We start from the raw sequence: 13,330 nt of genomic DNA, 5'->3' as shown, positions 1-13,330 counted from the left end.
TATGAATCTGTTGTACCTGCTTTATTTGTAAAGGTAAAATATGTCAGGCAGTGTGGATGCACAGCAACTCATTATTAGACAATTCTTTGAACTTGTTTCCAATAGACACATCATGCTCATCTGATCTGATCTTCTTTTGCTTCCTTAAAAAACCAGTCATCTTTAACGGTGTGTTCACACCGAACGCGATGGACGCGAATAGAGCGTCAGGTTTACATGTAAAGTCAATGGAAAGGCGCGATGACGCGCGATTGCGGGTCCCGCGAAAATTCGGAAGCAGATTTGCGTCGCGAAAACGCCAAAACGCGTGAAACGTGCGTCAGTGTAGCGCGTCTGGCGCGTTTGACTCGCGAATAAAACCACGCGCGTGAGTTTTTGTGTTGCATTTTGTGCATACGCGCGTTTCGCGTCTACCGCTCGAGTTGGAAAAATCTGAACTCCAGCGTCAAATCGCGCCGCGACAACCAATCAGGAGCCTGGTGACGTGGCTGTTACCTAGGTCAAAGGGGCAGATCCAGCCAAAGCCTTTCATACTTCAATGGAGGGGAAGGCTAATCAATGCGGTAGCAAACAACTCGGAGCTGTACAACACCAGCTGCTTTCAGTACCGAGACAGGAATAAAAAGGACCGAGCTTGGAGGAAGATATGTGAAGAGATCGGGCAACCTGGTAAGTTCATTCATTTCTCTTTTGAAAGTTTTCACTGACCCGGGGAAGCCGCACAAAAGCTAGCAAGCCACCGCTATTTTCCCACTGACGTACAAATACCGTTCTGCTTTTAGGCATGTTGTCATTTAGGAATATATTTTATTGTTTATTAATAAACAGCACACAGTGGTCCCGCTGTTCATCCGTCACTGCTTTGCTTTTTCGCTGATTTTTTATTGCACAGTACAGCATTGCATTCTGCAGCCTGATTGACAAATCTCCTGCGCTTGCCAAATTTATCACGTTTGGTTTTGATAACCATCGCGTCCAATAGAAAAAACAGCACAAAAACACCCATAACTATGAGCCTCATTCGGAAATAGACACCTGCACCGTGAGGGAAAAAGGCGCACGAAAGTGGCGGGCAGATGAAGACAAACCGCGGCATAATAATACTTTTACGTTTTGCAATCTACAAAGGTTTGCACTTTGAGAATCAATTGTGAGAACTGTGACCAGGGGCTAGTTATTCTGAGAACCCCTGCAATAAATGAGGGACCACTGTCTACTCTACGATTATTATATCCAACCTGTTAACATTTAATACTGTATTGATAGAACCAACTGATTCTGCAGCAGAGCATCCCCAGTCCCTGAGCTCCTGCTGCTGCACCCACAGATATGTACAGCAAGCACTGATACCTTTTTAGTCGGTGGGATTCCCTTGTGATCACCTTTACTAAATATCTACAACCAATCTGATTATATCCTGTTATTGTTTTTTTTTTTTTTCAATGTTGAAATTAAAATCTAGTAGCAGCCTTCTCATTTCTTTGTGTTTTGTGCTGTTTTACAGGCCCACAGAGGAGGACGGCTCCGAGGCAGATGAGGGACGGGTCCCAGGACGGTCCATCGGCGGTGGAGCTGGCCATCCTGGAGTCCCTGAAGAGGCCACACCAGTCTCCAATGGAGCATTTCCTCCTCAGCCTTGTTCCTGCTCTGGAGAGCAGCTGGTCCTTTTTATTCCTGTCTCTCTGTAAATTCTTATATTTTATATATTTATGTTTAATGTTTTTCTGTTTGAGACTTTTAATATTATTTCAAAAAAATGTTTATAATGACTAATGTCTCAGTTCTACTACACAGCAAATGTTGGCACACAACTTGACACATGTAGAATTTATTTCATATTATACTAATGACAAAATATACTGATACAGTGGGATGCAGAAGTTTGGGCAACCTTGTTAATAGACATTATTTTCCTGTATAAATCGTTGGTTGTTACAATAAAAAATGTCAGTTAAATATCATACAGGAGACACACACAGTGATATTTGAGAAGTGAAAAGAAGTTTACTGGATTTACAGAAAGTGTGCAATAATTGTTTAAACAAAATCAAGCAGGTGCATCAATTTGGGCACCACAAAAAAGAAATGAAATGAATATTTAGTGTATATCAATGTGTGTGTCTCCTATATGATATATGGGGTGCCTTTGTCTGGATGTGCTTCCCATCCAGAGCTGCACAGCACAGAGGAAAGTTCCAGCACTCCTGGAATCCCTCTGTGATGGACCGCCAGTCTCCAGGTGAAGGCACAGCCATGAAGTCGTCCACTAGACAGTCCCAGATGGACGTCGCTGCCTGGGGGGTGATCTGGCTCACCGTGGACACACCGACTCTGAAACTGAACGCGATGGTCCTGAAGGAGTCCCCGGTGACAAGGAACCTGGACAAAATTGTTCAAAATCAGTATTATGTGTACTGCAGTTACAAAATACATTATTCAAATTCCAAAATACTTTTGTGATGTCAGATATAAATCACAAAACATGAATCTTACATAAAACATTTTGTAATTATAAGGATAATTACAAAATGTATATTAGATAATATCTAAAACAGTTGTGTTTTGTTTTAACTTTAACATATCATAATTTGATTGGTAGCAACTTTCACAACTACAGTGAGCCAATCACTCATAATTCCTAAACATGTCAATCAGGTAGGAATGAAGTGAGACATTAATAGAAATAAAGAGTTGTATGTTGACATGTAGCCCTTTCCTTGCTTAAATCATTAATATTTTTGAAAAATTAATCTGTGATAAGACAGCTTATCAAGATAGAACCATGTAACTAGAGATGAACCAAACTGTTCACAGTTTTATCTAACTCTGTTTTAATAAAGGCTGTGACCCCTGCTATAGAGTCTGACAGCTGCAGGGATTATATACAAATATTCAACTATCCCAGAATTAAACCAGGTCTAAATATAAAGGAGTGAGTATCACTACAAGGTTAACTCAGTGGTCCTAATGCTACAGTTTGATATCAGCAAACACCGAGCGCATACATTGATGTGACACCACAGCCATGCTATCATCGCAAACACTGATAACAGCATAAATCGAATTAAATCGGGGCTTGATGAGACCTGAGTATCACTAGAAATATTATAAACAATCGTCTCTGTACCACAGTTTGCTTTCAGCAAACACCGACAGCATTCACTGTTAGCATAGCACATCCATGTTAGCCGTGTATAACTGGATGGTTTAGCATATATTAGCACAGGTATCAATAAAGGACTACCGTATTAAACACTTTTACTAACCTCAGGCAGACGGACAGGCGCTCTGCAGGTGGGATTGAGCACCTGTAATTGGTGTCTACACTCTAAAAAGTGAATTTCAGCAGTAGTTGAAGTTATGTAAAGTTCAGAGTCAGTTTCATTAAGATTTCTGCTTTAGTGGAGCCAGTCTAAATTTGTGGAGTATATCAACTTGTTATTACGTGTTGTTCCCTCAGTACACATGTAACCTGCTATTCTCATTAGAGTCAACCTGCATCAATTAGGTTTCTCGTGACGCAGTCTGATGTCATGAAGTCTCCGCCTTCTCCAGAATTTTCTACTTGCGGTTGAGAACAACAATTTGAGAGGCACTTGGCTGCAGGCAGGACCTCGTGAACAATTTGGTCAATAAGGTAACGAAGATATTACTTTTTCCATAGTCCTTGAAGGTAAGTCAAATGTAGAACACATATTTTAATATATTAGATATAAAAATATTCCAACTGTATTGTTAAGTTTGTTAAGTGTTTAGTAAACTGACCTGACCAAACCGCTATCATTCAGCCCTGCTAACATTAGCGAAATGTCAGACCTGTTGGTAGTTTGTGCTTGGACATGTAGGTTAAGTTAGTAGTTTGCCGGCGGTACTCTCTTGTTTTAATATCGTAATGCTAGCTTAAAGTTGTGTATTCATGCAGTGTGTCGGTGTTGGCTTACTGTTAGTTATTCATTAGCATTAGCACATTATAGCGGCAAGCTGGGCCGCGGTTCTCTTCAGACTACGTTACTTCGGGCGCGCGCATTTATACACGAGTGGTTGTTCGCAGTATGCCTGTCGGCGCGAATAGTTCATGCGTCACGGCCACGGGTGATGTAGGAGGTAAAGTTTAGCTGTGGTGGCTCCAGGAAGCATGCATTTACTGCCGCTTGCATTGCTTTCAATGTACATGACGTTAAGAAGGCGAGGAGAAAGGGTGCGTGCAGCGCTCGTACACGCACGGATCAGCCGTGTGAGAAGGAGATGGTGTGCGGCAGAAAATCAAAATTAGAAATCATAGAAGAAAGTATTACACTATTGAACACAGAAAATACAGCCATCAGATTTCTTGTAGACCTAGCACACTTCTGGTCTGTGTCTGAATACATATATAAGTACATAGATGCAGATGAACACTGTAAACATGATGAAAGATCGACAGACTAACTCGAACATATCTTTAATCTTTAGGATCTTTAGGTAGCGCTTCCTTTCCTTCCTGTCAACCTCTCTAGAGGGGTGTCTGCTGATGGCAGAAAGATTACATCACCTCTGGTTGGAACCCTGGACAGTGCCACAACCTTTGGCTTGGTGTCCAATGTGATGCCCCATCGCCACCTTCTGACCTAACTTCTTCTCAGCTCTGTGACTACTTCAAGAGGGGCATTCCTGTGTGGAGGCGTGCCAGGCAGCTCGTTTTACCTGTGAACTTGCGTACTTTCACTTCATCAACAACAAAGGTATGCAAGTTCAAAATAGTAATGTCTCATTTAAACTTAATTCAGTTTTACACTGAACAGGAATCGGCTTTATATATAAAACAATTGCAAAAAAAAAAATGTACCTATGGGCATTTGGGTTTTGTTTTTAAACTTTTGTTTTGAACTTATCCCTTTAAAATCTAATTAGAGAGGGCTGGCTACATTTGATGAATACATTTTGTGTTTAAATGATTTGCTTTGTGTTGGGCAATGTGGCAAAAAGCTGAGATGAGATCTAGTCTCATATCACCATATTGTAATATTGCCCAACTCTCCCTCTGTGTTTTCTCAAATTATTTATATACACCCAGTAAAGCGTGTCTCTTTGTTTCTCCAGTGCTATGCTTCATGTGGAGATGCAAGGACTGTGGGACAACATTAACAAAAAGATCTGAATTGCTCAAACACTACAAACTGATTCATAGGCATTACGGACGAGGCCACTCATATCCATGCACTTATTTAAATTGTGCATGTAGGTTCAAGACTTGGAACGCCCTACTGAGCCATCTATCAAGAAATCACCCTGCCCAACAAGCAGTCTCCAAAGCTGCGTCCACATTCACTTGCCATATTTGTGGCCATAATCAACTCTCCACAGAAAGAGAATATTTTCAACATATCTATCAGCATCTTAAAAATAAGGAGACTGTAACATATGTGTTCCAAAACTGTGAATATAAAACCAATGTCTATGAGAACTTCAAAAGTCATAAATACAGAAAACACTCTGGTACAGTGAACACATTTAAGCCTGGAATAAGTTCTGTTGATGAATCTTGTGCCAGTGTTGCCAGTGATATTTCAGATGTGGAAATTATAGAGAGTGATGTAAATTTTAATTCTGCTTTTGACAATGGGTATTCTGAAAACTTAGAGAAGGATATTGAGCTTAAAATTGCTTCAGTGCTCCTTAAGTTGGAACACATCTTTCTTGTGTCTAATGCAGCTGTAGATGAGCTTTTGCAGGAGTTAAACTATTTGATTGGTTCTGTTTCTGTGGCGATTACCCAAAAGACTATTAGCCAAGTATTACAAGACAACGGATGCCAATTTGACCAGTCAGTTGTTGAAAAGCTAGCCAGTGTACTCTGTGAGACAAACCCTGTAAAAAAAGCAATTGGAGATAAAGGTCCACTTTCCAGTCCTTGGAGACGAAAAGCATACTATAAGAGCCACTTTAAAGTAGTGGAACCAGTGGAATATATACTTGACCGAAAAAATAACAAGTCATTCCAATATATTTCAATTTTAAAGTCTTTGCAGCATATTCTTGACTGCCAGACAATCTTGGATCAGGCTGTTAATTTGAATACTGTAGATAATCAGCCTCAAAAAACTTCTGTGCACTACAAAACTATCTTCGATGGTGACTTCTTCCATGAAAATGGACTGTTGTCCAAGCAGGAAAGCATTTCATTGATATTATACATTTATGAATTCGAAATATGTAATCCCCTTGGTACATCACGGAGGAAGCATAACATTTGTGGATTGTACTGGGTTTTGGGTAATTTGCCACCAGGCTGTAATTCTGCTTTAACCTCAATCTATTTGGCTGCTTTAATCAAAAGTAATGATCTGAAGTGCTATGGGTATGAGAAAGTGTTAAAACCTGTAATTAATGATCTTGTAATTTTGGAACAGAGTGGGATATTTCTGTCAAAGTTGGGCAGAACAGTAAAAGGCACTGTTCAGTGTGTTGTTGCCGACAACCTTGGTGCACACAGTATTGCTGGATTCTTTGAAAATTTCTCAGGGACATACGTATGTAGATTTTGCACTGCAGAAACATCAGAGTTCCAGACTATTGAAGTCAGAAGTGAAGTCTTTACTTTAAGAACAAAAGACATTCATGCAGATCATTTACGAATTATCGAGGAAAACAAATGGCCCAGTTATTATGGTGTGAAATCAAAGTGTATTTTGTCAAAGCACCTCTCACATTTTGATGTCACCACTGGGTTTCCACCTGATGTTGTACATGATCTTTTTGAGGGAATTGTTCCTTTTGAACTTGCGCTTTGCCTCAATTTGTTAATCAAAAAAAAGTATTTCACATTATGTACATTGAATGAAGCAATATCATCTTTCAACTTTAAGTGGGCTGACAAAACAAATCGACCTCATCCTGTGGCTCTCAGTTTTGCATCCAAAAAAAGTGTAGGAGGGAATGCACACGAGAACTGGAGTCTTACCAGATTTTTGCCTTTGTTCGTTGGGCAGAGTGTACCCTGTGAGGAGCCTGCTTGGCACATCTTAACAGACTTGAAGGACATTGTTGATCTTGTTGTCAGTCCTGTTCATACTGAGGACTCCATTGCATATCTTGGTTTTAAGATCTCCGAGCACAGAATCAAGTTTCAAGAGGTTTTCCCAGATGTTAATCTTAAACCAAAGCACCACTACTTGGAACATTATCCATACTTGATCCGTAAGTTTGGGCCACTGGTTGCACTATGGACTATGCGATTCGAAGCAAAGCATAGTTTTTTTTAAAAGAGTTGTAAGGAACATCAGATGCTTCAAAAATGTACTTCTTTCCCTTTCACAGAGACATCAGTATCAGATTGCATATCATTTGCATGCAATTAGCTTTGCCAAACCCCCACTGGAAGTAACAGATGTTTCCACTGTTCACATTGATGTTCTTAACAAGGACATCTCAAATGCACTGAGACAGAAGTCTCCAGATATGGACAATGTGTGCTTGGCTAAAAGTGTAGCATATAATGGACTAATCTACAAGTGTGGGATGATCTTGATCCACGGCTCACTGGGAGGACTGCCAGAGTTTGGTGAAATCATCCAAAAGGTGATACTGCAGGACAAACTAATCTTCATTCTGAAAAAGCTTAGCGGATGGTATATGGAACACTACAGAGCTTATGATCTCAAAACATCACCAAGCAAAGAAGTGGAACTTGTTGAGCCACAAGAACTGCATGATACCTACCCACTGGCAGACTACAAAATTAGAGGGATGCGTCTTGTCACCTTGAAAAGATATGTCCATGTTTAAAGGGTGAGGCCTCAAAATATGATAAAGTATTTTCTTAAGTGGGAAAACAAAACCCAGACCCATACAATACTGTGTTCTCAGAACATATTTATTTTATACTGCAAGCCAAAGTGGTGTGATGATGTCATTGGCAATTCATCAGTTATGTCATTTTTTTAATGCAGGTTGCTGGATTCCAGTCAGTGAATGCTAATCCTATGCTCTTCCCCCCTTCTGCTTCTCTTCTCTTTTTCTTCTTTCCTCTCCTTGTTGTCTCCTATATTCTCCTCACCTCCTCTCCTTCTCTCTTCTCTTCAATGTCTCCCATATTCTCGCCATCTCTCTTCTCCTCCCTTCTCCTCTTCGGTTTGCCTTCTCTCCTCGCTGCCTCAGCTGATCTCCACCTCTCCTCTTCATTTTCTCCTCCCCTTTCCTCCTCTCTTTGCCTTCTCTCTTTTCCTCTAGTTTGACATTAAATTCTCCTAATTGGAAATGTCAGTGGTTTACATGTTGATCCTCACTAACTGTGCTTGTGCTTTGTTCTCAGACCACCATGGCTGATTCAACACCTGCAAGACTGAAGGTGATTTTAGGAGAGAACAACATTGAAAAGCTGACTCTTCCAAATGGCATCCCAGAGTCACTTGAAGACCTTCTCAGCACGATAAAGACTACCTTTGGGTTAAAAGGTAACTTCAGACTGCAATACGTGGACCAAGACTTTGGCAACGACTTCTTCAATCTGAATTCTACCACCGAACTTCGGAATTTGGGGACAATCAAAGTGATCCACCAGCAAACAAATCCACCTTTGATCAGTGCCAATCAGTCCACTTCATCTCTGTCTCTTTCATTTGAGTCTGATGACGGTATTTCGGTGGCATCAAATGACACAATTATCCTCTCATCCCCTGAATCTATGTCATCTCGAACACAACAGTGGCCAGAAGACTTTGCAATTCCCCAATTTTCATATGACACAGAGCTACAGCTAGAGAGGGGGAATACTGAGTACCGTGTGAGCCAAAAAATGTTGACTTTAAGCGCCCGAATGCTGTCTGATATCCTGAAAAGAGTTGCAGAAGAAATTTACCGTTACAAGGCCTATCCAGAGGATGCACATTTCTGCGCAGCTGCAGAGGCCCTTATCAAAAAGCACCCATGTTTGAAAGAACCTGGATCATTCAATGGCTGCTACGGTTGGAAACAACGACTGAAGTACAAAATGGCAAACTACAGGACCCAGCTCAAATTACAGGGGTGTCCAGAGCTGTGTGTAAACTCACTGAAATCTAAAGCTACTACAGATGCTTTCCCTAAGTGAAGAAGCCAAAACCTTCTGAAGCTAACTTTTATCCATCCTTTCCTACTGGTGAGACTCTGGACAGCATGGAAAAAGTGAGACTAGAACTTCTGACAGAGATCGGGATAAGGGATAATGAAAGGGTCATCGCAGACAAAATGGCTAACACGTTTGCCTACAGACGACATGAGGTGGTAAACCAAGAACCAAGCATTCAGGAACTGAAGGACAGATGGCCTGCACTCTTCACACAGAAAGAGGTAAGAATGGAACTGAAGTGATCGAAGTCTGTATGCTTCAGGATTTATTGCAGTTAACTTTCATGAATCGGTCATAACTTGATGTGGTTGAGATTTTATAACACTGAACTTAATGAAAGAATTTACATTTTGAATTCCCATATATGTTATACTTTTTGGGATATAGACATTTTGGCATACAATCAGTTTCAGCATTTTGTTCCATAATACAATATCTACTGTCATTTGTGTTTTGTTTTTAGATAAATACAGAGTTCCAGAGGCTCATGGCTGTTCCTCTTGAGTGGAAGTTCATGGCCCAGTTAGACATGCACTCAAGTCAGCTGATCAAAGTCATACGTGCCAAAGGAGGAGCAACACGCCAAAAGATTGCGAACATCATGGATACATTGGACCAGGTAAATCTGTACCATCAAACAAGATACTTCGTAACTAAGAGGGCTGTCAAAATATATCTGAATCCTTCATAAAGACAATATGGGCAGGCCAGTGCTAATCATGGCTTTCATATGCATGAATGTTTTTAGCGACTCAAAAAATACACCACTGAACTCATCCCCTTTTCTTTCTGTAATGAATCTCTGGGCTTGTGAATTACTGTTTTTAAATAAAGTACATGTAAGTTAAGCAATAAGAGTAAGAATGTCTGTCTTATGAAATTTAGAGTTTAAAATTAATCAACATTTGTTGTTCTAGACTGTGGACATTAATCATCGAATGTGTGCTGAAAGCCCTCACCATCTTCCTGGGAGAAGATGCAGATGGCCTGATCAAGGAATACCTTGTAAGTTTCAACAGTTTGTCAGCACATCTTGTCAAAGGGACACAAAAAAAGTTAACTGTTAGAACAAACATAACACGTGAACCCTAGTTGGATTGCTGACATGTATTTATTATCATGACCATATTGGACATTATGTAATTCCCAGCAACAACACATTACATATTGGATTGACTTTGTTTTAAGTAAGACGGGCTTACTTGATTATTTAAGTTCAAAGGAATAGTTTGACATGTTGGGAAATCTTATATTTCTTGCTTACAATTTGTTTAGAGTCAGATTGATACACCTCTCTCTGCTGTTTCTGGTGTGTGATGACACCCAGCCAAGAAATAGCCCAGCACATAACACATATTGGTACATCACCCAAACACTTAATCACAGTAAGAAGTGAGGCTAATGATGATTTGTGTTTGTGTCTTGTACCCCTCTGTAGGACTGTGGATGTTCAGATGATGTTCAGAGGGACCTGGAGGAGGTCACCATGGCAGTGTATGTGATTCGGAAGGAGGGGGAGGGACTGCAGGAGCCACCTGAAGACATTGGCATTGTCATTGAGGGTGTGGAAGTGTTGCATGAACTAACTTCGGTTGCCTCAGCTTGTGCCCTGCTTCTAGGTTTGATCTATGCACTCAACCTAGCTTATCCAAAACCCTTTCGCTTCACTTTTGAAGTGCTCCAAAAAATCTTCATGCAGCTTGATCAGCACAAGATGTCCCCCAAAGTCCAAAATCTGTATATCAAACTTCAAAGCTCCCAGTAATGGCACAGAACAATGACCAACAAATGGCCCTGTGCCATCCCAGCCAACATGTATATATGGGCCCCACCTGGTTTTTGCTCGGGCTAGATGGGTACCATATGGGCATGGGCTCAAACTGGTCTTTTTGTATGGGGCCTACTTGGGTTCTTCACATTAAACCCATGTGGGCAATGCCAAGTGGGCACTTTTAGTAGGTCCTAGCTGGGTCAAACATGGGAAACACTTAACTTGGTACAAAATGGGAAACACATGTAGGACCCACTTGGGTTTTTCACATGGGTTAGATATGTGCTAACATAGTCTTTTAAAGAAAAGCTGTTTTTGTGTGCCCCAGGTGGGGCAAACTGCATCATTCCATGTTTGGCATTGATCACCACCTGCACTCATGTATCTATCTACTTAGCACTTTTAATTCTTATTCTTATTTTTATATCTATTTAAGCGTTTATGACAGTATGTTTGCACCAAGCACCGCAGCAATTTCCTAATGTTGTAAACCTGCTCAACATTTGGCAATAAAACCCTTTCTGATTCTGATTCTTTTAAGTGAGGTGTTGCTATTGTTATCATTACGATATATTCTGTCAATTATGCTTTTATTATTATGTTGTTTTATTTTTATGTTATTTGACAATTATTACATATGATTTTTTAAAACATAATAACCATTCCTATACTTAAAAAACTAAGCAAAACTAAAATTTATCTGTTTAACTTGTGCATGGTTTGCCTTTTAAAATGTTTGTATCAGGCATAAAATGACTTTTTAAATAAAGTTGTTTTTTAAAGTGAGCGGTTCCTATAGGGCTTTGGAGAAACATCGTGACTGGGTTCCAGCGCTACACAAGGGACCTGCTTCAAACATACCACCATGCCAATCAGATTACTTCTTCTGAGGGTGAAGAGGTGACCCTCCTGGATAAGATGGTGAAGGTTTGCTGCGTTTGGTGAACAGTGTGATAATAAAACCAGGGAAGAATGAAGCCTGCTCCTGTTAAATATTCTTAAGTCTTGTGCTGTTAAAATTGCTGTATTTTTTCAAAAGATACAGTAAATAAAGTAATGTTAGTAGTGGGTGATATCATGTAAACACTCATGATTTGTGTAAACATTTTGTCATTTGTAAACTATAAATGACATGGATTCTACACTGTAACTGATGTGATGTTCTATAAAGTGGTTTTAATAAAAAAAGAGGCAAAATTAGTTTGTTTCTTTATTCAACTTTTGAACAGTGGGACTCAGTCAGTAGATATTCAGTAAATGCAAATTATTTACACGGCAGTGCACTACAGGCATAAATCTAGACCCCTAGATAAAACATTATGGGTCATTCCCACAACCCACAGCTTTACTGTGTTCCAGCAAAGTATCCAATAGCAGTGACAACTCCACAGTAGCAGGTGGGATTTTTCTTTTTTGAGGATGGCTCCTTTTACCTTTCAATACGGATGGTCTGTTTATGTTTTGATCAAGAGTCTTTTTTTAGGCAGCTGAAGAGGAGAAGTCTATCTTATGGCCAACCTCTGGCTGTATCTTGGTATTATTACCCAGCAAAACCCAGTATGCAGGTTCATCTGTAACAGTCCTTGTGCCACGGATCAACACTGTTGCTTCTACATTAAACAGAAGAGCAGCGACATGGCTGCAGGTCTCTGCGACTCCGGCCTTACAGCTGCAGTGGGCGGCTTCAACCTTCCCTGTGATGCTCACAGTGACTCATGGCTGCAATGCTGGTTCATTCAGTCTTTGAGAGTGCAGGACCTGAAACACACACAAAGTTCATTTAAAGACAAGAACTAATGAGCCAAGGCCGACACAAATGTGTTTTATCTACTTTATCATAAATGTAACAAAGTGTTTAGAAAGTTAGCACATACATGTAATTTTTCATTTCTTTATGTGTCCATCTATAGAACGCTGCATGTTATAGTGTAAATCTGTCTGTTCTCTGTCAGAAACCTGGCTGCAGAAAATGAACCTAAAGTATGTAATGCAAGGATGTCATCACTTTAGCGATGTAGAAAGCATAAAGTGACAATTATGAATCACTTAATATGATAAGGAGATTCTGCAGGTCATTAATCAATGTATAAAATTAAAATAAAATGTATTTTTAGTGACACAGGATACAAACATGGAAGCAAGATGTATAATTAGGATTATTTATGAATAAATTAGTGCAATTTCTTTAACCATAAATAATAACTAAATCCTTCAGGACAATGTCTCATCAATGCACTGAACTCACTATGTTATCCCTCTAACAGCCTCCACATGTTCTCACTGTAATTTCCCCTCATGAATGAATTTATGCTGCACTAATGTGAATGTTTGCAGGGAAATCAAATGCATTTCACACGCAGTACTCGAGCTGACTTACCTTTGTTTGAATGACGACTTGTACGCGCTGACTCCACATTTCCTATGCACGCTATTTTCTGCAAGTACCGCTGCTTTGCCTCTTGACGCAATCGGTC

General features: G+C 40.1%; 1 protein-coding gene and 2 long non-coding RNA genes across 4 annotated transcripts; 2 read left to right on the top strand and 1 right to left on the bottom strand.

Moving 5' to 3' along the window:
• The first annotated feature begins 298 nt into the window (after positions 1–298).
• Positions 299–2,449, top strand: LOC309720917. The gene is made up of 2 exons (XR_014280601.1): positions 299–669; positions 1,505–2,449. It is a non-coding gene; the product is annotated as an uncharacterized lncRNA (long non-coding RNA).
• On the bottom strand, positions 1,813–3,550 carry LOC309720919. Its single transcript, XR_014280603.1, has 2 exons — positions 3,267–3,550; positions 1,813–2,379 (listed from the first exon to the last, which is right to left on the bottom strand). It is a non-coding gene; the product is annotated as an uncharacterized lncRNA (long non-coding RNA).
• Positions 3,551–3,560: 10 nt separating this feature from the next.
• LOC309720895 (uncharacterized protein) lies at positions 3,561–11,976 on the top strand. Of its 2 annotated transcripts, none has more exons than XM_082558124.1 (6): positions 3,561–3,673; positions 4,453–4,721; positions 8,291–9,306; positions 9,549–9,704; positions 10,003–10,090; positions 10,524–11,976. In XM_082558124.1, coding segments are annotated over exons 3-6 (420 nt in total). In that variant the 5' UTR covers positions 3,561–3,673; positions 4,453–4,721; positions 8,291–9,132; the 3' UTR covers positions 10,526–11,976. The 2 variants fall into 2 exon arrangements, 1 of the variants encoding a protein (XP_082414250.1); XR_014280587.1 differs by having other exon boundaries at positions 3,566–3,637; positions 10,524–11,973.
• Positions 11,977–13,330: the final 1,354 nt, after the last annotated feature.

Source organism: Aulonocara stuartgranti (assembly GCF_965226115.1).
Source record: "Aulonocara stuartgranti genome assembly, chromosome: 13".
Taxonomy (NCBI): Eukaryota; Metazoa; Chordata; class Actinopteri; order Cichliformes; family Cichlidae; genus Aulonocara; species Aulonocara stuartgranti.
The sequence above is the reverse complement of the archived record's forward strand: the minus strand, read 5'-3'. Positions and strand labels throughout refer to the sequence as shown.

Excerpts from the sequence above, each read along its gene's own strand:
- LOC309720895 (XM_082558124.1), top strand. The coding sequence starts at position 9,133 with ATGGAAAAAGTGAGACTAGAACTTCTGACAGAGATCGGGATAAGGGAT. Across the intron at positions 9,307-9,548 it reads CACTCTTCACACAGAAAGAG|ATAAATACAGAGTTCCAGAG; the intron begins GTAAGAATGGAA and ends TTTTGTTTTTAG. Across the intron at positions 9,705-10,002 it reads TCATGGATACATTGGACCAG|ACTGTGGACATTAATCATCG; the intron begins GTAAATCTGTAC and ends TTGTTGTTCTAG.